This window comes from Neolamprologus multifasciatus, chromosome 2 (genome assembly GCF_963576455.1).
Source record: "Neolamprologus multifasciatus chromosome 2, fNeoMul1.2, whole genome shotgun sequence".
NCBI lineage: Eukaryota > Metazoa > Chordata > Actinopteri > Cichliformes > Cichlidae > Neolamprologus > Neolamprologus multifasciatus.
Genome location: NC_140440.1, coordinates 34,110,267 through 34,134,902, shown reverse-complemented (window position 1 = coordinate 34,134,902; position 24,636 = coordinate 34,110,267). Strand labels below are relative to the sequence as shown.

At 42.8% G+C, this 24,636-nt stretch overlaps 2 protein-coding genes across 7 annotated transcripts in view; one reads left to right on the top strand and one right to left on the bottom strand.

Moving 5' to 3' along the window:
• The window catches only part of tnmd (tenomodulin), an 81,936-nt gene extending 74,770 nt beyond the window's left edge, over positions 1-7,166 (top strand). The window contains exon 7 of the mRNA XM_085131236.1: positions 676-7,166. Within this exon, the coding sequence (XP_084987362.1) occupies positions 676-885 (210 nt within the window). The 3' untranslated portion in view covers positions 886-7,166. The remainder of the gene's footprint in view (positions 1-675) is intronic.
• A 74-nt stretch (positions 7,167-7,240) lies between these two features.
• The window catches only part of elf1 (E74-like ETS transcription factor 1), a 43,598-nt gene continuing 26,202 nt past the window's right edge, over positions 7,241-24,636 (bottom strand). For 5 of the 6 annotated variants that reach the window (XM_085130962.1, XM_085130955.1, XM_085130938.1 and 2 more), the window contains 9 exons: positions 18,362-18,665; positions 17,838-17,894; positions 14,928-15,102; positions 14,464-14,568; positions 14,179-14,340; positions 13,969-14,052; positions 13,110-13,302; positions 12,665-13,024; positions 7,241-10,294 (listed from right to left, as the gene is read on the bottom strand). In XM_085130962.1, the coding sequence (XP_084987088.1) occupies positions 9,502-10,294; positions 12,665-13,024; positions 13,110-13,302; positions 13,969-14,052; positions 14,179-14,340; positions 14,464-14,568; positions 14,928-15,102; positions 17,838-17,894; positions 18,362-18,433 (2,001 nt within the window). In that variant the 5' untranslated portion in view covers positions 18,434-18,665 and the 3' untranslated portion in view covers positions 7,241-9,501. The remainder of the gene's footprint in view (positions 10,295-12,664; positions 13,025-13,109; positions 13,303-13,968; positions 14,053-14,178; positions 14,341-14,463; positions 14,569-14,927; positions 15,103-17,837; positions 17,895-18,361; positions 18,666-24,636) is intronic. The other variant, XM_085130966.1, reaches the window with a different exon arrangement.

Genomic DNA, 24,636 nt, shown 5'->3' with positions numbered 1-24,636 from the left:
ACCTTTCGTTTGGGTTTCATTTGGCCCCTCTATAAATTCAGAGGCAGCCAGCAAGAGCAAATGAAAGAATCCTTGTTAGGCGATCATTACTCTGCTAATTGCTTTAGGAATGTGCCATGCACTTAAAGTCAAGGTCAGGGGGAGGGCGCCAAGATGTGAGGAGCTCTAATTTGAATGCTCTATTGGAGGAGGGGCAGTCATTTTAGTGCAGAGTGTGTGCTGGGGTCGAGGGAGTTAAGAGGTCAGAGATGAAAGAAATAGTGTAATTATGCTGGTAACTTCGACCGGAGATAGTAGAGAGGTTGCGGATGCTGGATTCAAAGTAGGGGCAGTGTGCAGCCTCCAGTCGTGCTTTTTGTGCTGCAGAAAGGTCAAGGGTATTATATCATGTTTTATGCTCCCGAGCTTAAATCAAGCTCGTTCAATCTCAGCTCGAACCGTGATCTCTTTGGCACTGCCATCAATTGATGTCACCGTTTGCATTTTTGCAGACATCAATTCAAATCTTTTCACTTTTGTTTTTGCGTTTACATATATTGCGATGACCCACAATCAAAGCTGCCTCATCAATTCATGTCACCCCTTCCTCTTCCTCCTCGCCTGCCCTTGCCTCAGGAGGACTGGCATTTGTCATGTGTGTGATTGCAACCCTGCCCGCTCTTGTGTCCTCTGCAGAGAGATGTTGGAATCGAGCTGGATAACCGTCTGGATGAGGGCGGCTACTGCTGCCAGTACTGTCGCCGTGGTTACCGCTTCTGCCGCCGCTACTACGAGCCCCTGGGTGGCTTCAACCCCTGGCCATACTACTACCAAGGAGGCCGGGTCATCTGTCAAATTGTCATGCCGTGCAACTGGTGGATCGCCCGCATGCTCGGGAGGATCTGAGGCGCCGAGCGTGCTGTCTGGTTTTGAATCTGTTTACGTTGTAGGTGCAAATTTTTCCTTTTGATAAATATTCAAGACCACTCGTGACACCAAAGCAGTCTATTGCAGGCAACTATTAGGCAGCACTTCTAGTCAGTGTGAGTCAGTGTAAACAGTCTAAATGGTGTTTGAAGCATTTTGATTCTTTCTTAAAAAGCATTGGTTGTTTACAGATGTCTAGTTTTCTCTCCTTGTTATTTGATCCTGTTCAATGAACACATTTAGTTTGGAAACTGAGCACACACACAATCTGTCCTTACTTTACCTGTTATGTCATGCATTCATTTTTACTTGTACGTGTACTCATATGAAAAGCTACAGCGAATACAATGCAACAGCAATTAATTATGTACTGTATGTAACCATCTGTGTGGTGCTATCACATTAAATATGTAACAAGACATACACTTTATTAGGAAAATCATCTAGTGTAATTTAAAGCAACAGCTCTGCCATGTTCCATTATTGCATTATTATGTTTTCGCAGGTTTTGTTGACATCTGTTGTACTTTATGGTTATTATTGCCGTCCTGTCTGCTATTGTTGGTATGCTGGACTGCGTGACATTGAAAAGTGTTCTTAATATTCTTATTAAAGTGGCAAAATTGTTATTAATGCACCACATACCTCCAAATAGTGTAACCAAATGGGAGCTTGTGAGCCATTAATGCTTAGAGGTAATTTTTCCAATTTACAAATTTGATCTTTTTTGCAGTTTTCCCAACACACTTATTAATATAATAAGCATGAATTGAAGCTAAACTTGTGTTTTCCCTTTTTCTTTGGCAATAACGATTAAAAGAATGTTAACTGTTGTTTCGCCTTTCAGTTCTGGCTGGTGATCATCTTTGTAGAGCAACACAAAGCTCTTAAAGCCAAACAGGCTTCTTGTCAGAAGCACTTTAGTTGATTTTTGGAAACTAGAACTAATCAAAATGTGAAACGGTGTCTCAATATGTGAATGTGATGCATGTTATGTGTAGCCCTGCATAAACTGGGACACCTGATAAGCCTGTTTCTGAGTGAGCTAACACAGCTGATTGAGAACGTGGCCTGCACATGAAAGTACTGAACTGGGCGTAGTAACAGTCTCTGGGAAAATGTTGTATTGAGTTTCTGCTAATGCAAACCAAACATTTCCTCCTGCTGCAGCATCGCATTAAAGCGGAGAAACACGAGCCATCTGGTATTACGATTTAGCTTAGCACTTATCAATTTATTCTTGACAAATCGTCTTCAAAACAAGACAATGGCTATTTTCAGCATTTTCCCCTACAGCGGATCAGTTTGAAGCACTGCAGGGAGTGAGCTGCAGGAAACAGGCTGCATACCTCCAACTTCTCAGCAAGGTAACCAACTTTCACTTAGTTGTTGGCAAACACGTGCCATTTGCATGTTTAAGCTGCTCACACAATGATGGAAAAGACCAACTATTGCCTGATGTCTTTAAACAGCAGTTTGTCTTGTTGCTGGCCGATTTCTGTGAACTGCAGTATTAAAATGCATTGGCTATTACCACCAACAACTACAGGTGTTTTCTTAAATACTGCAATACTGAAAATGTAATGCAGTATATCACACCTAGTAAACTGATTGTCTTTCCAATGTCAACAATAGATGTACGAGCTTCAAAAAGCCAAATGTATGGCAGAGCTTTTGTATAGGATTGCGTTAGATTGCACGGTTTTCGTGCTTAGTGAGTGTTTATGTCTGACTTTCTTTCATAGCCTTTATCTTTTTCCTGCTCACATACCTACAGATAAAAGTCCATTCTGTGCCCTGTACTCCTTTGGGCCCGAAGGACAAAGCACACAACAGTAAAACAAAAACATCAAGAGAAACATCCAAAAAATGAAGAAATACACAGTGAACAAGGAAAATGCTTCCTAAAAAGTTGCTACATCAGAAGTGCTCTGCTCTGCTTGATTTTAATAAACAGCAACACTGCTGAAGAGATCAAATCAAGAGCTATTGTGTTGCTATTATGCAAGCGACTTGAGCCACCATACCAAATATATCACAAGAGCTTCATAAAATGTGTACTTAAGCGCTGATGCAGTGGCACGAATCAACTTCATAGATCCAAACATGGACGTACGCACAAAACCAACTTCAGAAAATTTGATTATGTGAGGAAAATATTCACAGTTTAAAAATATTTAAGCAAAAAAAAAAGGGAAAAAAAGCGAATTATTCACAATACAGAAACACGAGTCTAACCGGCACCGAAAGTTCACGACTCGCTCCAAGTATTTTCGTCACTCTTTTCTCTGTTATTTGTATCATGTAAAACAAACATTGTTTAATTAAAGATTCACAGACCTCAGCAGTCGCGTCTGATGTGCTCACTGATGTGCTATCCTCCATTGTTTTCACCACTGTTGCAGTCTTCAAAATGCTTTAAATAGTGCTGCTGTTCAAACATTTTCTTATTTGCCGAGGCGATTTTAATCTCGAACGCCTCATCTCAGTGTGTCGAGCTGAAATAACTCTCATCTGTAACTAAGCAGGCGAGATAGGCATTCGTAATTGATGTTCTGTCATCACAATAACAAGGCGCATAAATGCCCAAGAGTATTCAAGCTATGTGAGGTACTCAGAAGTTAAACAGGGAGACAAAAATGGAACACTCGTGTTGTGGTAGTTTGCTTTGAAGCCCTCTGTATGTTTCTTTCTTTTCCTTCTTTTTTCCAATTAAAATTTCATTGTACGAATAATCTCCGTTGTCCTATCATATGAAACAATGTGATTTCCTTGAAAGACACTTAATGCCCGGGGGGTGTTTGTCGGAAAGCTGATAGCAGTATGGGTTTTGAATCCAACTAATGCAATTGAAACAGGCAGGTCTCCTTCTCTACTCACCATTACTCCCATTCCTCATTAGCAGAATTTGTTAGCATCACATCTTGACAAGCCAAAACAGACATATATCCTTTTATTGTTCTGATTTTATAACCCGAGACTCTCCTGTGTATCGGATGTGTAATAATGCTTTGTTTACACTAATATAAAAGTATCTCGCCTACAAAGTAAATATAGATCTTGACTCATGTTGGCTCACTCTGATGATAATGTCAAAGATATCAATAATAATTGACAGTGAAATGGATTTTGTTGAAAGAGAGGGCGAAACTTGCTATATGTAAATGTTTTATGAATATGCTCACAAATGGAGTTCAGACTGAAGCCATATTGTTATTTTTGAATCAGTAATGTCAATGGCCCAGAGCAACATGTCAAGTGAAAAACACTGGCATGAGTTAACAAATACAATAATTGCAAACATACTTCAAATAAACTGACAAGTGTACTGGAAAGCCCCCGAGGCGCTTCTGAAAAGTTCATAAAATCAGTGTTTATATAATTCATTTCTCACTACTTCCTGCTTATCACATCAAATAGGCATGTGTTTATTAAAATGGATGCATTCAGCATTCGGCATGCTGCAGCTGCCATCGTTGTTGTTGTTGTTGTTGTGGAGCTACCGCACTCACTGTGTTAGGAAATAGTATAAAGTGTTATTTTTTCATAAGATGCTGTTAGTTGTCAGTTGTCTATCTGGCGAGGTCTCTGAGGACTCTGAGGACTCTTTTGTGTAGTCGTGAGAGTAAATTGCCATGGAAGCCCAGAGAGTCGCTCTGAATGGGATGGTTCACCCTGACTGGAGAGGCTGATACAGATATTACAGCGAGCTCCCAGAGAGCTCCTCGTGCCTGTTGGGACAAAAGTCCAATATTAACCATGAAAGTCAAATTTTAAAGTACAGATGTCTCACAATTAAAACTCATTGTGGAGGAGACCTTGAATGACACCGGATGGTGGGAATACTGCCGACGGAGGATTGGGAGAGCGAAGATTTTAAAAACAAATAAACGGGATAACAGTCTAGTTGATGCCTTCTTATCCACATTTTGTTGCCTAGCACACATCTACTTGTGTTGTTTTACTTTTCCATTAGACAGTCTCATGATGTAAACAGTGCAGTTTTAATAATTTGTACTAATAGAATATTTTATGTTTGAAGTTAAAAACCTAAGAAATTACAAACAGGACCGATTGCAGTGAAATTTTTGCATTTTCACAGGAAAATGTCAAAATCCCAACGACTCCAAATCAAATGGTATTTGATTGTTGGCTTTTTTTAAAACCCTGCATTGAGGTTAATTTGCATTCCTACTATCTATGAAGAGGTTTAGCACTGCCTGCATTAGATATGAGCCAAATCTGCGAGTGTCTGACAGTGAACTCCTTCCCTGTAGACCAGAATTAAAGAATATATCGTTCCAGCCTAAGCCCTGCACTATTTTTTCTCATGCATTTTATATAGGAAACCCCGCCTCCAGCACTTGTTTATCCCCATTTAGATGGGGAGAGGAAACAAGATCGACTGCTCTGCAGGATGAACGGAGATACCGAGCATTTACCAGGTTATCACAGTTCAAAGGATTTTTGCCCACCTGGCCCGAGGAATGGCCACTTCCATTGAAGCTCACATGCGAATTAATTCTTTTTGTTACTTATCAAAAAATGCAGGGAAACTTCCCTCCCAGCTGCTTATTTTCATTTCAAACAATCGCTCCTTCGTTTCCAGACGTAAGTTGCTATTCTGGGGTGGAGGAGAGTGAAAACCAATGTATGAAGAGTGTCTGTATTTAGATTAGTGACCTGAAGGAATACTTCTCTTCGATCCAGACTGAGGCTCGGCTCTGATGAGGACACGTGTATTACCAGTGCCATCTTGTGTAGACAAAGGTGTACTGCTGTAATATCAAAGGTTAGGTGAGGTACTTTCAACACTTTTCTTTTTTTTTTCTACATCTTAAAACACGCTGTACCTCGCTGTCCTTAATACATCCACATCTGCTTCTGTGGAGTAAAGTAAAAATAAAAATGGTTTCCATTTGAATCTAACTTCACCTGCATGCTGTTAATAAATTGCACAAAGCTTCAGCGGCCATAAGACAGCAGCCATCAACTCCTTTTCTTTGTAATGTTGCAGTCAGTCTGGTGACCTGATGGTTAAATAAGCTCTCCCTGTACTGTTCCTGCTACAGGCTGGAGGCACAATAATGTCAGCCGTCATCCCTCAACTGCTCCCACTGTGAGAGGCAGCATGGCACAGCAGTAAACACTCGCGCTGTGTCAGTGGCTGCAGGCGACACAGAAATAGTCCTCCTCTCCCAGGACCTGGCTCTCACTCCATCTTCAGGGTCTCTGACTCACTAACCAAAGGAATAGCACAGACATAACGGCTGCTAGTAGCCTTTCATTATTTTAGTAATCCATAAGAACCTCCGCTTACCCTATGGCAGGCAATCGATGAACCGCTCAACAGAAAAGCAAAGTGTCTGCTTGGATGTAATGGAGGGCTGTTTGTTGCCGAATGTGGAGCTTGTGCCATGATTTCATTCCCGTTTCAAACTATTTTTTTCATCTGAAAAAGGTCCGGGAAGCTGTTCAGTGGCGTGAAGAAGGTTGTAATGGTGGCTGCGGCTGAACTTGGTCTTGTTTCTGTGTGTGTGTGTGCACGCGTGTGTGTGTAACCCTATGGCAAGATTGGATTGTGTGGTACACAGCTGTGTATGTGGGTGTAGACGGAGCACGGTAGGCAAGCCCCGATGCCAGAAGACTTCCTGACCCTGCACACACACACACACACACACACACACACACACACACACAGAGTCACTCCAAGCCAATGTAAACCCCAAACACACAAACACTCCATCCTCACATATACAAACACATCAACATAACACATGCTTGAAAAGAATCAACCCACTTCAGTGTAACTCATTCTCGCGCCAACCACAGCTTAAACGTGCACACACACACACACACACACACTTTTCACTATGCAAACTGTGGTGACAGACTCGTCTGTCTTCAGCTCTGGGCATGTCACATGCTAATGTATTCATCCACCCACAGCAACTGGAGAAGCAGAGCTCTTAAGTACAGTCCAATCAGTCTCTGGCCCGCTAATGGCTCCAATCCAGTTTTCTACAGTAGCTTTTTCTTTCTCTCAAAATACCATGTGATCAAATGTCCCCCAAAGCTTCAACAGCCCAACAATACAACTCTGAATTTTCAAGGCAGCAATAGTTTCATTATCGCAACAGCGCAAATGAATGGACTTAGTAACCGCTTGGAAGCTATTTGTTTCCAAGTTTAATTCGGTTTTCTGTTTAATTTCTCAAAAAAAAAAAAAAAAAAAAGAGCTTGTATGACACTTTATCCGCGCCTCGCTGTTCCAAACCGTTCTGCCAACAAAAACAGCAACAAATAAAAAGAAAGAGAGAGAACAGTCAAAAGATACGATTTTGCATTTAATTAGCATATTGACTTTTTCTTAAAAATCTATTCTATATTCAGCATAAAGGAGGCCATTGATAACCCAAGTCATAAGAAGCAAACAAAAACATAAGCAGTGGACATACCTCAATGTTTCACAGACAGTAAAACAGTGCTCTGAGAGAAAGGAGGGTAGATACAGGAATAGACAGGCAGCAAATCCCCACCGAAAGACTGACAGATTTTAATGCAAATGTAACCCAGTGTACTTATAGGCTGCATGTACTTAAAAAAAAAAGCATGTACTTTAAAAACAAGTATACATTCAGAGTGTCTTTGCAGACCCAGAGCTCTTTTGGCTGATGTGAGGTTGTAAAGTAGCGTTTAACACCTGTCCTTAGGTGCCAGTGCAGATGGAGGTCAGTATGTCTGAATGTCCTCACTCTGCAGCTACAGTCCGGCTGGAAAATACAACCAATTTAGCCGGGATACCACTCAGGATCAATATGGCTTCATCCCCGGCAGGACCAAGGGGCCAATCGGATGGCTGGCCTGAGAGGTTCTTAACCAAGTGGGACAGCAAATAAAGAAGGCACAGACTCGACTGACCCGAGCCGAGAGCAGTCGAGGAGGCGGTGAGGAGAGAAAACCAGACAAGAGGTAACAAGGTGACAGGAGTGGAGAGGAGAAGGAGAGAGGAGGGGAAAAGCTTGAGACAAAACAAAAGAAACAGCACTGGTTCCTCTTTGTACCAAACAAACGACGAAACAGAGACAGGATTTCAAAGGCATGTGAATTGTTACATTTGATACTTTGTACAGCACATACACAGCGAATATATATTTGAATGCATAGTTTCGCCTGCTTGACTGTTAAAAAAGATAAAGAGGTATGTCCGCTGATAAGAAGGAATGAAAAGAACATTCAGTACATGTTTAAATCAGAGGATATAAGAGAATATAACAGTGGAGTAATCATGCTGCACTGAACACTCGAGTCCAAAACTCAAGGAAATACCAAAGCTGATTATATGGAAAGCTATACACATGAAAAATGTTGGTCTTACAAAAAACTACCAAATAAGCCTCCTGGTATTAACGTTCATATTCTTTGTATTTCCCCTCAGGTTTTTACATGTAAATAGAAAACAAATGTGCCTGGTTTTTACACAGAATTTAGGATTTCACAAAATAAATAAATTCACTGTGGCCTTAAAATTGAATCTCAATTGTATATTATATGTATATATATATATATATATTTATTTATTTTTATCTATAGATTCATATATATTCCATTTTATAACAACAGGATTTAAACCTCGGAGCCTCTGAGGCAGAGACTGATAAAATCTGTTTTATCTCGTGTATTCTTCCTCTCCATTTGTGCCTCCCTATCTTGCTGTGCCTTCGGTCTGCAGCTCTATACAAACAGTTTTGATGTTACACTGTCCTTGGTAGACGGAAAATGCCCATTTCCATAGTAACACAGTGTTTTAAGGCCAAGGGTATTAGAGAGTGAATGCATACCTATTTTGTTTATATGAAAATAAATGCGTAATAACTTCTTGGAAGTCTGAAAGTCTGTGAAGGTATTTAGTCCGTTTTTCGTCCCTTACGCAGCTGTTTCCAACAAACGGTCTTGAACTGTTCTGAACTTCCGGTAAGGCACTCTTCAGTTAAACTCCGAGATGTGTGGCTTTTCTTTTTTCCAGCAGACACGACATCCTTTCCCGTGCGAAAAGTAACTCGTACCCGATGTAAAGATCAGATACACTCACACATTGTCAGATGTCTCGTGTCGTTGCATCATTTGGCATTCAGTCCCCGGTTTTTGGTTTCTTGCATTTTTCTTTAAACACGTGAGTCCAGTGAGATGAAAAGTAAAAAAAAAACAGCTAACTGGCACATTTGGTAGACAGGGATCCCTGGTTTATCCAATGGCTACTCTCCTAGAGGAACAAAAGCATTTTGTGTTTGTGCATGTGTGCATGTGTGCATGTGTGTGTATTTGTGTGTGTGTGTGTGTGTTGGGGATTGTGTCTACAGAAAGAGAGAATCCTAAATCTGAAAAGTTACTTCTTAAAAAAACTAAACACTCCCTTGATTTTTAAAATTAGGCACATGGTCACAAATATGTTGGTAAACAATAAATCCTGAGGCTGAACTGACCAACCTTTAAAAGCTGCAAGATCCCTCGTTCTGATCTGTGATCAGATCACTGTGGTAGGTAAAGAAAATGGATTCAATTTTGGTTCAGCTTTTGTTGAAGAGTCCTGCAGCACTAAGCCTCTGCAGGTTCTGTCTTTATCTGGATAAAGTTTGCAGGCAATTGAACAGACACCGGCAGCTCCTGCAGGCCTTTGAGTCCCTGCTCCGGCTGCAGGGACATCTCTCCACGCACTTCCAGCTCCTCCACAGGGGTCAGACCCTCACTAGGGCTGCTGCTCTGAGAAGAATGTCCATTAATTATAGTTTCGCTTGCGCCCTCTGGGCCCTGGCTTTGACTGGTATCAATGATAACAGTCCTGTACTGCAGCTCCGCCTCCCCTGCTTCCATCTCCTCTTTTTCAAATGTATGTGCGGCCAGTGATGGATCGCCGTTCACCATCGACTGAAAGTAGGTGGGGTCCAGCATCTCCTCTTTCACCTGCAGCCCTGAGAGGTCGCTAGATTTGAGCACAGTGGCAATTACGGTGCCGGGCTGCTGTGCCACCATGGTCTGCCCGCAGGTGGTGTTAATGGTGACAAGGCGGGGGAGACCATTGAGGTTGGAAGCGGTGGAACTAATGACTCCTGGAGGGGAAGTGCAGGAGGAGGAGGCAGATGAGCCCAGACTGGTGACCAAGAGCTGCTGCGGGAGGCCATCCTGCAGGCTGTTAGCCCCACCTGCTATAGAAGCCGTATGGATGGTAAGCACATCTTTACCACCTGCTGTCGTGGAGGGCATGGTGTGGAGAATAACCCGAGAAGGGGAGTGGCTGGAGTCCCCGTTGGCTAGAACAGTGAGGGGAACAGACTGAAGCGAGCCGGAAGATGTCAGGACCATAGGAACTGATGCAGGGGCGTTAATGGTCCTGATAAAATAAAAACAGAAGATGTAGGTGAGTCTCTTCACTGTCTCTGACAGAGTTGGTGTAATTGAATATTCTCTTTATATCTTTGCAAATATATACAAGGTTTATTTTTAACGGACACCTACTGTGAAAATTAGCGACCGCACAGCTATGAGCCTAAAAAGCAGAACTAATGCCCTTATTAAAATAACAAATTGTGCTGACAGCTGTACTGTGGAAATTATGAGTCTCTTCAATTTCTAACAGCAGACAATGTTTAACCACTAAAAAAAAAAAAGTAGAATTTTGTGATAATACATTGGTAATACAGGCAGCAGACTTGGCAACAGAAAAATTAAATGCAAAGTAAAGCTGTGCCAGAAGAAGAAATGCACTTTATAAAAATCTAAAGGTGATCTGGCACTTTACTGACATCAACAACAAAAAAATGAACTATATAAAGTAAAGATTTACTTCAGCTCTGCTGGGTTGGCTGTTGCTGTGTTCACCTCACAGTTTTATTATGTATAATGAAACTCTGCATCTCAAAAGGTGACATTTTGTACATACGAGGCTTTGAGATGTAATTGAGTTCCCCCTACAAGACACCGCCACTAATATAAGACCGATCTGTGAATATCAGGCCCAACGCTATGATGCATGCATGTGTGAGTATGAGTAAGATTTAAGCATATGTATCATTTGAGATTAGGGCTGCCACAAACGATTATTTTGATAGTCGACTAGTCACTGATTATTTTTGTGATTAGTCGACTAATCAGATCATCATCCATTGGACGTAAAACGTACAGCTTATTGAACCAGCAGCATCTGCTCTTATATAACTATCATTAGCTTACAGCTTTAAGTGTTTAAGGTATGTGCTAACTAAAAATAAAGACAAATTGATAGTTTATTAAATTTTAATGAAATTTGCAGATTGTTTCGGTGAAGTTTAATAAACTCCTTGCTATCTAAAATATAACAGGACACCGGAGTATATTCTCGAGCATCTCACACTTCTGATAATCAGCTGTCTGCTTGACGTTTATTCAGCTGTGTGAAAACTATAACTTTAATCTCAGCCAAACCGATTTACTCAGAACAAATAAAATACTAAAAAAAAAGCCAAACAATAACATTTTTAAGTTATCTAAGTGACTTATATATCATGTTTAACCTGAGTAGCGAAAGACAGCGGTGGGTTTGAAAACGATTTGCCGGGAGTCCGGTGTGCTCACGGGCTCTAGTTAGCCTAGCCCTCGGCTAGCTATCGAGCTAGTGGGTAACAGACGTCTCCGAAAACGTCGGAGCGCTTTTGAAAATATGTGGTGTCTTGATAAACTGAGCAGATATTTGAGGTTTACACAGCTACATTCTCGCCTGAAAATATGTTAAACATTTATTTTGTGACCCAGAAAGAATAATAAGAGTAATATTAAACTAACTAGCTGCCGCCATTGTTGGAAACTGGGCTAGGCTGCGCTTTGAATTCTGGGACACAGCTTCTTCTTCTTCGGGGTTTAACGGCAGCTGGCATCCTTGTACATGCAGTGCTGCCATCTTCTGTTTCAGTCCGTTATTACACTCTTAAATCCTATTACTTATTCCTGCGTCTTTTGTGATCTTACAAAGCATCAAACGACGCGTCGACTATTAAATCAGTCGTCGACGATTTTGATAGTCGACGTAATCGTGACTAGTTGACTAATCGTGGCAGCCCTATTTGAGATTAATACTGACATTTATATTTTATAATTACCAAGTTTTTTATGTTATTGGTAAGGATACCTGACTGACATGCATTTTGGTGGATGATGATTATATGATTTCTTACTTCTTACTTCATTTGTTTTACACAAAAATCACAAAGACAAGAAAGTGTGAAACACATGCATGTCTGAAGAATTGAATGCTGGGCATATTTCGTGTCTAAGAACAATGGCTTATAAGAGTCTTGCATTTAATGCTCTTAAGAGGCAATCAGCAGAGACAAGCTAGCTGTTACCCTTTTTTCTAGCCTTTGAGATTACCAGCATTTGGCACATTTTCACCACACACGACAACAGCGTCAAGCTTGTAGTCTAGCTCTTCGCAAGAAAGTAAATAATCATAAGATCTGACTCAGTGTTATCTGTGTTTTCTGGTGGATAAAGAGTGTATTAGAGACATCGACTCTACCATATATCAAACTCACTCTTGGGTTTTCTGTATTGCAAATCTGTTCCTTTTGCTGACATATGGACAGATAGACCCAGAATAAGCTAATACCAACTGATTTACCCATCGAGCCCTAGTTTGAAAGATCATTAAGCAGAGAATGATTTTCTGGTATCCGCTGTGGAGTAATGAAACAAAAATAAAACTCTGGTGTTTTTCACAGTCGCTCACCTTAAAGCTTGTGCTGTTTCCTGGACTCCGGCCCCTTGGTTGGCTTGCAGCATATGAACAGACTGGAGGAGCTGCTCAGCCTGTCCACCATTAGCTTCCTGGTAGAGACATTCATTGTTTGGCTCTTTCTTCATCTGTTTCACCGAGACGTGCTGCTGACCTTGAGCTCTTCCGTGCCCTTTGGACCCTCCACGAACCACAGACCGCCCGTTGGTCGATCTCTGGTTGCCGTAGCCGACATTGGTATCAGAACCCGTCTCTTCATCCTCAATCACCACGAGGTCAGCTGGCATCTCCTTAAACTGATAGACCAGCCTCTGGCCCTCCACTTTAGCCAGGATGCCTCTCTGATAGTAGTATCTAGAAAAGAAAATAGATGTCCAACACATTATAGTCATTCCTGATGATGCACAGTGTTGCTCAGAAAAACGATGCTCGTATTTACCTGAGAGCTCTTCCCATGGTCTCATAGTTCATGTCAGGTTTGTTCTTGTGTTTGCCCCACAGCTTTGAAACAGCCTTGGAGTCCACAAGCTTAAAGATGCCTTTCTCCCGCTGTGTCCACTTGATGTATTTGGGACAGGTGTTTTTATCCTGCAGTAAGGCCAGAAGGAATTCCCACAGGTAGATGGTATTGCCTGCAAATTGGGGGGGAAATAAATTTAGTCTTGTTTTTAACTTTCAAGTGAGTCAGACATTCACGACGAAGCCTTGGAGCTGTGCTATAGACATCTATAATTCATTTAGCAGTACAGTTTATGAATATATGAACGCCACAGGGTTACAGGAGGACCTGCTCTTTTATTCCAGCCATTGTATGTGTACATGCGTGCCTTGGGATGAAATTAATTATATCAAGTCTGGGAGTAGATTACTCTAATTCATGAAAGGCTTCGGCCAGAAGTGGTTAAAAACAGCAACGCTCCCAGTAGTCAGTTGAATCCCAGACACCATGACAGGGTGATGTATATGTGTGCAGCTGAACCTGCTGTCCCCAGTCCCCTCCTCTTTGAGTCACACTGTAGGGTGCAATGAGGTTTTACATGGCGCACCACTAGTCTCCTTCTATCGGCAGAGCATCAACGTGCCCTCCAGCCTGCAATCACTTCTGTTTCCCTGTGAAACACAGCACTTTGAGATCCCCTCATCCATTAACTCTCCTAGATTCGACCCCACTGGACTGCAGGGGTTGAGGACTGCTGTTTGCACACTCCACATGAGGAAATGGAGCGTACACAAGAGGAGGACAGACCTTGATTTTTATTGGCTGATTATAGAGAAGTGGACTAGTTAGTGAGGCTTACCTTTGCCCTCTTTGCTCTTCTTCCTGAGTGGTAGGTTAGGGGTGGTGATGGGAGAGCAGGGACGGACCGCCCGCGGCTTTCGCACTATGATTCAAATTATGGAGTAGTGTGTTATAAGGTGAAAGGCCACAGTGAAATCATCTAATTACCTACAACAGTGAATTTTTAGTGAGGGAGTTCTAACAAGGAGGAGGAGGAAAAAGGTCTTACCTTTGGTTTTTTTCTGAGGTTTTAAGGGAAATTTTTGGGGAATCTCATCCATAGATGAGGTGTCCTCGTCTACGGACATGTCAAGGGCAACGCCGTCCATCTGGTCAGGCCTCAGTGGGGCATATGTCAGGTCTGACTCAAGCAGAGTGCCGTAGGTGTGAACTTAGCATAAACAAGAGATACAGAAAAGTGTTTCAAGCTGCAATTATGAACAGCGTTAGATCAAAGCTGACGTTTTTGTCACGAGCTGAAGGAGTGGAATAATAAGCATGCAAATGAACTTACGCATACGCTTCTCATCCAAAATGTTGTTCGGAGACTCCATGTTAAGAAGAGCCGCCGCTGCTTCATTTGTCTCCATGCTGTCCTCTGTGCCTGAGACTGTTGTTTCTGTCCACCAGATGACAACAAATCCATTAATAAGAAATACTCGGAGGCTAATGCTTTGCATAATTGACTTTTTTGAGAAGTCTAGGTCAAACACAGGGGAATGGCTACAAAGGAATGAATGCATGCTTGCATGTTCTGAATTTTCAGGTAACTCGCTGTTCAGTGAAGAGTTTGTGGGTCAGCCTACAGATTAATTGTAATGAATTAATTCAAAGAGTACCGAAGAAGGCTGTTTGTGCTGTGCAACGGAGCAGAAATTAAACGTGTAGTTTGTAATTTTCTGGCTTTGCATCTTCCACTTGTGTGCTTTGTTAGTTTTGTTAAGTCTCATTAAAATTCAGCGTTTATTGCATGTGCACCTGTGAGATCCACCCCTCCTTCCAAGATGGATGGTTCCTCAACCACATGGAGAGTGGTATCCACCATGATACCGTTGGTCACCTCATCGGACTCGAGCCCCGAGTATACTTGCAACAGATCGGCTGCGGGAACTTGCTCAACAATCACCGCTGGGAATACTGACGGGTCGTCCAGCTGCACAGAGAGCAGACACACAGACAGAAAGGTTTGAGATGCTGCAACACTAACGATGCCCCTCGGAGGTAGAGGACCGTGGATCTTTGCACATACGTCTTTGAGTGCATATGCAATAAAAATACAATCAATCCCTCTGCAGCACGTCATAAATGTGATATAAAAACCACACGATATCAAGATAATGTTAAAACACGACTCTTATTTTTACTGCCTTGTGAAACACTGTAGATTCACACTCATTTTTAGCTAATGTGTAGGCGCGTCGCATGGAGGAGAGCTCATTTCTGCGGTGCTGTTGGTCCAGAGGAGCCTGCTGAAGAAGCCAGGAAGCAGCTGTCTGTTCTAGCCCACTTCACCTGAAGAGTTAATCTTATGTTCAGAAATTATATAAAACCAAATGAATGTTAATGCATGAAGTCATGAATTGCAGGCAAGCACACCCTTCATCATCTCCTAAATGTGCTTTGGGAATTCGCTATCTCGTTTCAGGCATGGCACAATCTGATGCAGGAAGGAGCGATGGGAAAGAGGGAATTACCACCAATAGAGACCATGTCAAAAGGGCTCACTGGGCACTTGGTTTGTGTCAGTCAGAGGCTAATTCAGTCCTTTGAATATGTGCATGATGTGGCTCTCAAAACCTGACAGTTCTTCTCAAATAGTATAAAGAAAATACAGCATAAAAATCCAGTGGAACGCTGACTTAATAATCATTCAAATAAACCATTTTAACAAAGTTAACTTGATGCAAACATGTAGTCACCTGGGCACCAGCAGATGGCAGCACACTACACTTCAAAATGCTTTGAAATCTTTCCTTCTGTGCCGCTGACAGGCAGACGAAGCTACTACGTTTAGCTTGGTGAGAAATGGTCTCTAAATGACAATGTGTCGGAACGTCGCTGAATTACATCAAATGATCCGTGTTGTGATTTGTTTTCATTTTAAACAAACAATGTCGATCAATGAAACACACCTTAAATCACATTCCTAGAGTGATGACCTGATTAAGAGGAAAGACAAAAAGGTGTGGTAGGCGGAACATGAATAAAGGCTTATCTGTCTCTTTGCACAAGTGTCCATTGTTGGTTTGGCCCTCTGGGGCATACCAGGTGTCCAGGCCTTGAGCTGGGGGGAGGCTGGGAAGAGGGGCATTCGAGTGTGCGTGGCTGCATACCCATCCCGGCTATAGTTTAACCAGGAACCTAACCGACTGGCTCGTTATTTGGACACAGTGTTAAACGGTTAGCCCTCCTTAGCAGCACTAGCAGTGGATTCTTTATGAATAAGGCGTTTATGAGTCGAGGGAGGAGGTGGCCCTGCATAATATCTACCATACCTCTACCAGATACAGACAGCTTGTGCCATCTAAGCAGAAAAACCACAAGGCTTCCTGGGACTACTAAAAACCCTGGATTTTGCTATGACTGCGAGTGCTATCAGCGTCTCACTGACATGCACTGAATATTTCCCATTAATCAGGCTCTTTGGTAGACATACTATCAGAGTGCGAGACAGTGAGGCTACCCCATTTTCCCGGCTTGACTTAAATTAAGTTTTCTGTCCTTGAATAAGAACAAAGCGTGTGTCAGGAGATAAAACCGCTCCGACTATTTGTCTGCGTCTGAAACAGCAGCCTTTCCCACCCTCTCCCACTAAAGCAGACAGCCTGTGATCCCACACAGTTTGCTGACAGAGCGGCAGACACATGTTGCTGACGTCTCCGCTGTTGTTTTGATGTTAAATTGATTCTGTTTTTTTCTGTGAACAATTCAGAGTTGCCTCGCTGTGCGAACCTGCTGATAATCCGGCGAGAACTATGAAAGAGTGAAACTGTTGTTTAAAGGAGTAAAACGGCGAGAAGGTGGTACAAGCACCCTGCATGCAACACAAATTATACTGCACATACAACAAGTATCCTAACGGCTTCTTCCTCTTTGTTGACCTAAATCGTGTTTCTAATAGGGAAACACAGGCGATAAAGCAATTTGCATTTCTGAGTTCCCCATTCTGCGTTGAAAGCACAGCATCTGTGCAGCCTGTTCCCCCACACCCCACTCTCTTCTGCTTTACCTGCCTAACCACAACGTAGTCCAACTGTCTGTACACTTTCTATATCCGCATCACGATATTTGAGAAAGTTGGCGTAACGTAAGAGACACCATCACGTTTAAAAGCTGCTTGTTTACCTAAAGCCTTTATAATGTAGTTTAAAAATAGAGGAAATTTTGGGAGCCTTTTTGTGTCTCCCTACCCTCCCGACTGTGTTCAAACTACACATTGGCTTAAAAACCAATATAGCGAGGCCAATCGTTACAGAATCTACTTGGTGATTTTGCTCCGACAGCTTTACTGTGGCGAGAAAATAAAATCTTTAAATGTCTAAATGGCCGCTGCAGAAGTGCCATTGTGAGTTGTTCAGTGTGTGTGTGTGTGTGTGTGTGTGTGTGTGTGTGGGGGGGGGGGGGGGGGGGTATTTTCATGAGTTGGTAAATAGAGGCAAACTGCTTGTCTAACAGGCCAAGTGGGTGCAGCGAGTCACAAAACTGTAGCACTGGAACAATACAAGACCTTTTGCTGGAATTATCCCATCCCTTCTAAACAGCCTTGTAACTGGTCCATCAGGTTAGGCTTGAACTGGTGCTATTCAGGGATCCAATGACAGCCTGCCACTCTAGATACACACATACAAATACTAGGACACATAAACACACATACATCTCCACACTTACAATCAAGCCTGCTCCACAGGATTCAGACCCGGGTGTGGGGAAGAGATAACTGCACACCTGACCGAGCAATGAAAAAACACACAGGCACAAGTTGACATCGAATGCACACAGTAACCTTTGGGTAATAAACACATTGACGTCCTAGCCCCACCCTCTGCCTCCCACACACCCTAGCCTCACTGCAGGTTTTTCAGTCTTTCCATTTCTGTGCTACCGGCAGCCCACACTCTTCTCCCAGACCTCCTCTCGGCTCCATCCTCCTCCCGTTCTGTGTCGTCAAACGTAGCGATCACAGGCTAATCCTACCCCAGTGGCCATGCTGTTTACACTAGTTTTGTTTGTTTTGAAATGTATTTCATTTGTCAACAGGATTGCATACAGTGTGTCATGTAGGAAAAGACGGTCGGCCACTGAGCTCGACGGGTTTGAACGCTAATGCAGACCCTATAAGTCGAGTCATGAAAAAAAATCAACAACAACAGAGAGTTGCATTTGAAAAAGTGATTTCTCTGGCGAGATTGTACCTGGTTGATTTCGTCCATCCCATTGCTGGCAAATTCAAACACCAGTTCGCTGGGTTGTACTGCCGTCGTCATGGTAGCGGAGTTTCAAAGTCAAAGAGCAGCCTAAAAAATCCCAGCGATAACTACTCCAGCGCAGACAGACTCAGTTTCACCTCCCTGTAATCCCGTCTTTTTAACCTGAGCAGTTGTTGCTCAGAGAGAGACCACGAGCCAAGTTTCAGAGGAGTCCTGTGGCCCAGGTGGGAGCAGCCTCGTCCCACTCTGACACGGAGGCTGGGCCCTGCTGCGCCTGGAGCATCTACACCTGGAAGATGGAGAGACAGAGGTGATAGGTCAGCAGTAATTCTAGTAATTTTACTAGAAAATCCTCATAAAGTGGAACTCCTGGGACTTTACATCGGTTAGCTCTATAACCTGCTCAAATCTATGCAGTTTAGGCGTTATCTGGGTCATGCCTAGTTTTGATCTGATGCTGAAAAATCAGATCAGCCTAAAAAGTCACTAATTAACAAACGTTAGTGTCACCGGGTTTAAAATGTCTTATTTACAATCTGTGCAGTTACTTTTACTGAAAATATCAATGTGGATACAAACGGTAGAGATACAAAGCGGAAATACTCCATTTACAGTGTTAATAAACAGACGTTTGTTTAATGATCAATTAATCTGTCAGTAATGTTCCAGATTGACTCATTATGCTTCAGTTAAATGCTGGAAATAAACGTGAGCATGTAGAAAAGTTACATGCTCCTGGTGACATCATCAGGACCACCACCCCAAAAAAAACCAATAAAAATGACTGTGATAGAATTTTCGGCTGTTTTTGAACTTGTAAGGTCGAGATCGACTTTATACATTTTTTAAGCAGGATTTCTGAGAGTATTACGAGTAAATCTGTTTTCTTTTTCACCAAACTACTGCACAGTTCACTCTGATTTAAACACAGATGTCTTTTTCTGCCCCTCGATGTGAAACACCCCTCAGCACTCTGCCTTAGATCATAAGGCTCAGCGGGGTTGATATTATGATCACATGAGCAGTCTGAGCAAACCCTCCCTGTTTACACACACACATGCAGACACACACACATGCAGACACACACACATGCAGACACACACAGGCAAAAGATCACTCGTCTGATGCAGCCCCTCTGCACTGACCCTCGGGGAGTTACTGTGATCACAGCCTGTGTTGAAGGGAAACTGGTGGTCATGTACTTGTTGTTGTGTATATGTGTGTGTGTGTGTCTTTAGGTGTGTCCCAGCAATCGATACCCAAAGGCAGGTTTCGGGAATGAATGTAGGAGGGGCTGATTTTGGGTTAAAGTATAAGTATAAACCCAGGGGCGACAAACACAGCCCCTCCCTCTTGTTTCCCAGAGATCAGAGCTGGCAGGAATAAAGAAGTTGGAAATGTTTGGTACCTTCCCCCACCTCCAAACACTCGCTATTCCTGCTTTTGCCACCGCTACAGGGCGGAGCTTATTTGCTTTTAAATGCCTGTATGAGTGACAAACTTGCATACCAGGCCAAATGTATTTTAAAGGAACAGAAGAGGAGGTGATAGTGAAGGACTTCTGCAGCTCACAGGGCACAGCCAGCAAACACATTAAAGTGTATTTCTCTGCTAAGCATCCAAACAGACCAGTAGCATGCAGTTACTGTCTGGAAAGCATTGCTTTGGGAAACAGAAGAGAGACGAGGAAACTTAATCAGAAGGCTAGTGTTTCACTTCAGTCAATCTTTCATGCTGTCCCTGCTGCAGCATCCATGCCCACCTCCGCCAGGGCTGGACGCTGCCGCCATCTGTCTGGAGCTCAGTGTGCTGGACTTCTTGGCATCTTTATGCTCGGTACTGTGAATTACCAGATTCAAGCAGAAGCGATATACTGTATGAGGCTTCCAAGTTAAACACATATGTTTGCTTTTTAAATCATTTGCCGTTTCCACTGGTGTACTCGTACACTTACAACAGAAGCCTTGATCCATGTTTTGCAAACTAAATGTGTGTTATCTGTAGCGCATGCAATCACTCTGACAGGGCCCTGCCCAGCTTCGCAGCAGATCTGAGAAGACACGCTGCTGATCTAGCAGATGTTCTCCGCTGCAGACGTTCTTGGTTCCCCTTTTGTAGTTGCAGTTTGTGTTCGATTTATGGACGTTTATCAAGCTGTACATCTCAGCTATCAAGGACTGTGCCTATTGAAGGGTAAATAATCAGCATCCAGTCACCAGCCACTTATCAGGTGACAAAAAAATGGCTGTTATCAAATCAACAGGCATAAAGATGAACGTAAATATAATTTATTTATTTCTATGCTTTATGCTTGTGTTTATGTGCAGTTTGCTACAATGTACCAGACTATGTCAGTGGTTGCATGTGCTTTCTATATTCCTGTCAGAGCTTCATTGATCTGGATGACCCAGTTGGCAAAGTGCTAACAGCAGACTGGGACACAAGAGAGCCAGCCATTAGTCAGACGCAGCCTGCACATTATCCCCCAGCACATGACAACAGCTGCCTTGTCCCAGCACAGGGGCAGGGTTGTAACTGCGTTTACTACGTCATAAAGAGGAGAAGAGGAGGACAGTGAAGGGAGGGATTTTACTGGGATGTTAGTGAATGCATAATAGTCTACAGAGCAAATAGACTGCCTGTGATTCGCTATGGGTGGGGCCTTCTTTTGCCACACTTGAATATTTCAGTGTGGTTACCAGGTGGGGCGTTCTGGTGAGGTTTAATGGCTTAATGCTAGTGTGTGCAAGGTTTGACTCCAACCAGACACATGTGTTTTTTTGTGTTTTCTTCCATGTCATCCTGTCTCAATATGTCCTTATGAAAAGAAAACGATATGTTATAACATATTAATAACTACTTAAAATGTGCACGCATTGATTTTGGAGGGGGATGGGTGGGTGGGGATTCTGGGGTTGTTATTGGGGTGTTATTAGCGCAGAACCACCCATTAACACCCAGCAGACAGAAATAGTTATCTTTGTAAGAATGTGGTCAACAGCTACCTTCTTCTGTTTGTCGCTGTTGTCGGGCAGACATCTGTACACTAGTGTTTCTGCTGAAAACAACTGCCTGATGCAGCTGGAAGCAATGGTGATGTGAGTGATGTGACTGAAATAATAAAATCTGATGCTTAAATCAAAATAGTAAGCCTTAGGGCACTACAATTCCAGCAGACATGGGGAGATCTATAAAGCTGGGCGCTCAGGACTCCTTTCACATTAAAGCTTTCTTTCACATATTCAAAACCCAGAATTGTTCAATTTAGTATTCGAAAAGATTTTTGAATGTTAGAACTCAGCTGAAATTACATTAACAAATTTTTGGTTATCCCAAGTGCGTACTAACGGTATAGCTCATTGGAATGTAGCATTGGTTATCCCATTGGTTATCCCAAGGGCATACTAATGGTATAGCTCATTGGAATGTAGCATTGGTTATCCCATTGGTTATCCCAAGTGCATACTAACGGTATAGCTCATTGGAATGTAGCATTGGTTATCCCATTGGTTATCCCAAGTGCGTACTAACGGTATAGCTCATTGGAATGTAGCATTGGTTATCCCATTGGTTATCCCAAGTGCGTACTAACGGCATAGCTCATTGGAATGTAGCATTGGTTATCCCATTGGTTATCCCAAGTGCGTACTAACGGTATAGCTCATTGGAATGTAGCATTGGTTATCCCATTGGTTATCCCAAGTGCATACTAACGGTATAGCTCATTGGAATGTAGCATTGGTTATCCCATTGGTTATCCCAAGGGCATACTAATGGTATAGCTCATTGGAATGTAGCATTGGTTATCCCATTGGTTATCCCAAGTGCGTACTAACGGTATAGCTCATTGGAATGTAGCATTGGTTATCCCATTGGTTATCCCAAGTGCGTACTAACGGTATAGCTCATTGGAATGTTGCATTGGTTATCCCAAGTGCATACTAACGGTATAGCTCATTGGAATGTAGAATTGGTTATCCCATTGGTTATCCCAAGTGCATACTAACGGTATAGCTCATTGGAATGTAGCATTGGTTATCCCATTGGTTATCCCAAGTGCGTACTAACGGTATAGCTCATTGGAATGTAGCATTGGTTATCCCATTGGTTATCCCAAGTGCGTACTAACGGTATAGCTCATTGGAATGTAGCATTGGTTATCCCATTGGTTATCCCAAGTGCATACTAACGGTATAGCTCATTGGAATGTAGCATAATGAGCATTATTATCAGTTACAGCTGACATTGTGGCCCCTGTCAGGTGACACAACGATGGGAGTCTTTCTATCACTCAGCTCTCCTCAGACAGTTATGACTGGCAGTTCAGTGTGCAGCAGACTGAGGAAGCGTATGAACCAAACACTGGCGTACTCCACCCCTACAGCATGGTGACTGCCAGTCCCAATAACAACCAATTAGAGTCAGGATTCATGAACAAATGGAGCATTCCCAGAAGGCCCTACTTCCCCCGCTTTCGTCTCTTCAGCTGAGCTCATTGTTGACCATGAAAGGAGGTAATTTAAGCCAATTGAATGACTGTGCAATGAGTCACCCTGCATGTGGTGAGTGCAAACATTGTGAGATGCAAGAAAAGGGCCAAGCAAACTTTACTTATCAATCCTTTTCAGCTCAGGTTACAAAAATACAGATTTCCTGAGGTGGCTGATTGTTCAGCAGTGTAGTGGGGTAGCTACATAACAACGGTCACAGGATGGATGGTGCCAGAGGGGCAGCGGTATTAATTAAAACCTCACAAAGGTATAGAACGCAGCGGAGGTAAAAACTGGAAGAGAAATAAATCAAGAATCGCTCTGCACTCATTACACCTGCAAAGTTCAACGCCAGCACAAAGAAATCTTTACCTCACATGAAAGGTTTAATTTTCCCCGGTCGCCTGTGCAGTGATACACCTATGTCCGACATGGCACATAGATGAATGAGAATGCACTGGCTTACTTACCACTGTGTTATTATATAGCTGCGAGCATGCTGTTTTTGCAGGAGCCGATTGGTTCCTGTTAGGGAAATGACTCAGTTATACGAGGCCCGAGTTCATTCCTGGAGCTCTGTGATAGCCCACATGGGCAGCAGAGGATCCTGATCATCATTTCTGGACAGCAGTTCCCCTTTGTTTTTCTCAGTTGTGGTTAACCCACCCACATCTATGTAACAATGCCACTTTGGACGCCAAGGAAAATTCCTTAAGCACAGCAGTGTTGCAAACACGCAGCACAGATCAGAGCGAGTAATGAAAGAACAGCTGAATGTATATTCTACATTTTGAGACAACAAAGCACCAAAAGTACAGGCAGTGTGGATGAATTCAGCAAAGTAAGAGAACAGTGATTAAGGTGTTGCATCAAAGGCAGACAAAAAAACACACTAACAGGGCGGTTTCATCACTGCACTATGTCAGCAACATAATTGCTTTGTATACAGCGTTTTCTGCGTATTCTATATTTTACTCAACACCTAGCGTTGCACAATACAACATGCCTCACCATGTTTCAAACTCCAACTCCACTTTATTGACCAGAATAAAGCAGCACTTTCACAGCACTCCAGGGGCCACACCAAGCGCATAGTGATAAAATGGCTGGAATGGGCAAAGAGGTAGGCGTAGACACCGGCTAATGGCATGCAGCTGCAGAGCACCAGGCATCAGACGCACAGACAGCAATGCATCCGAGCCAGCGCTCGCTGTGTCTGTGTTACACTAGGAGGCAATTGGCTCTGCCGTGCCAGGGCCAAATGAAGACTGAAAGAAAAATGTCACCTCGAGCACAGGCTTTCAAAAAGCGAATGGAATGTAATCTCATCTCCTGCGAACGTTGTACTTTTCCACTCAGGCTTCAAGCGCTGGAAGAAGGACCCATGCCTTCCTGTGACAACGGCTGTTCGTGCCAGCTAACACACTATTCAGTATAACATTAGGCTTTTTTATGGAAGATTGGACATTAGCTTTAGAAGGATAATATGGTCTGGAGATTAGGGATGAAAGCCTAGCGCTGTCCCCGGAGACGACAGCTCAGACATGTCCACAGAGACCAGATTCCATTTCTCTTTTGGTCACATTTTCCTTCCAGTAAAGACATTTTTTCTTCTGAGACACAGGCTGTTCTTGCTCCTAACGTGTGCTAGAATACTGGACGTTTCTGTTTACGCCATTCGACACGAAGAGTGACAGACAAAAATAGAAATGACTTATTTTAAAGCCGGGTAGAAGAAGAAAAACACCCACAAACTGACCTGTGAATTTT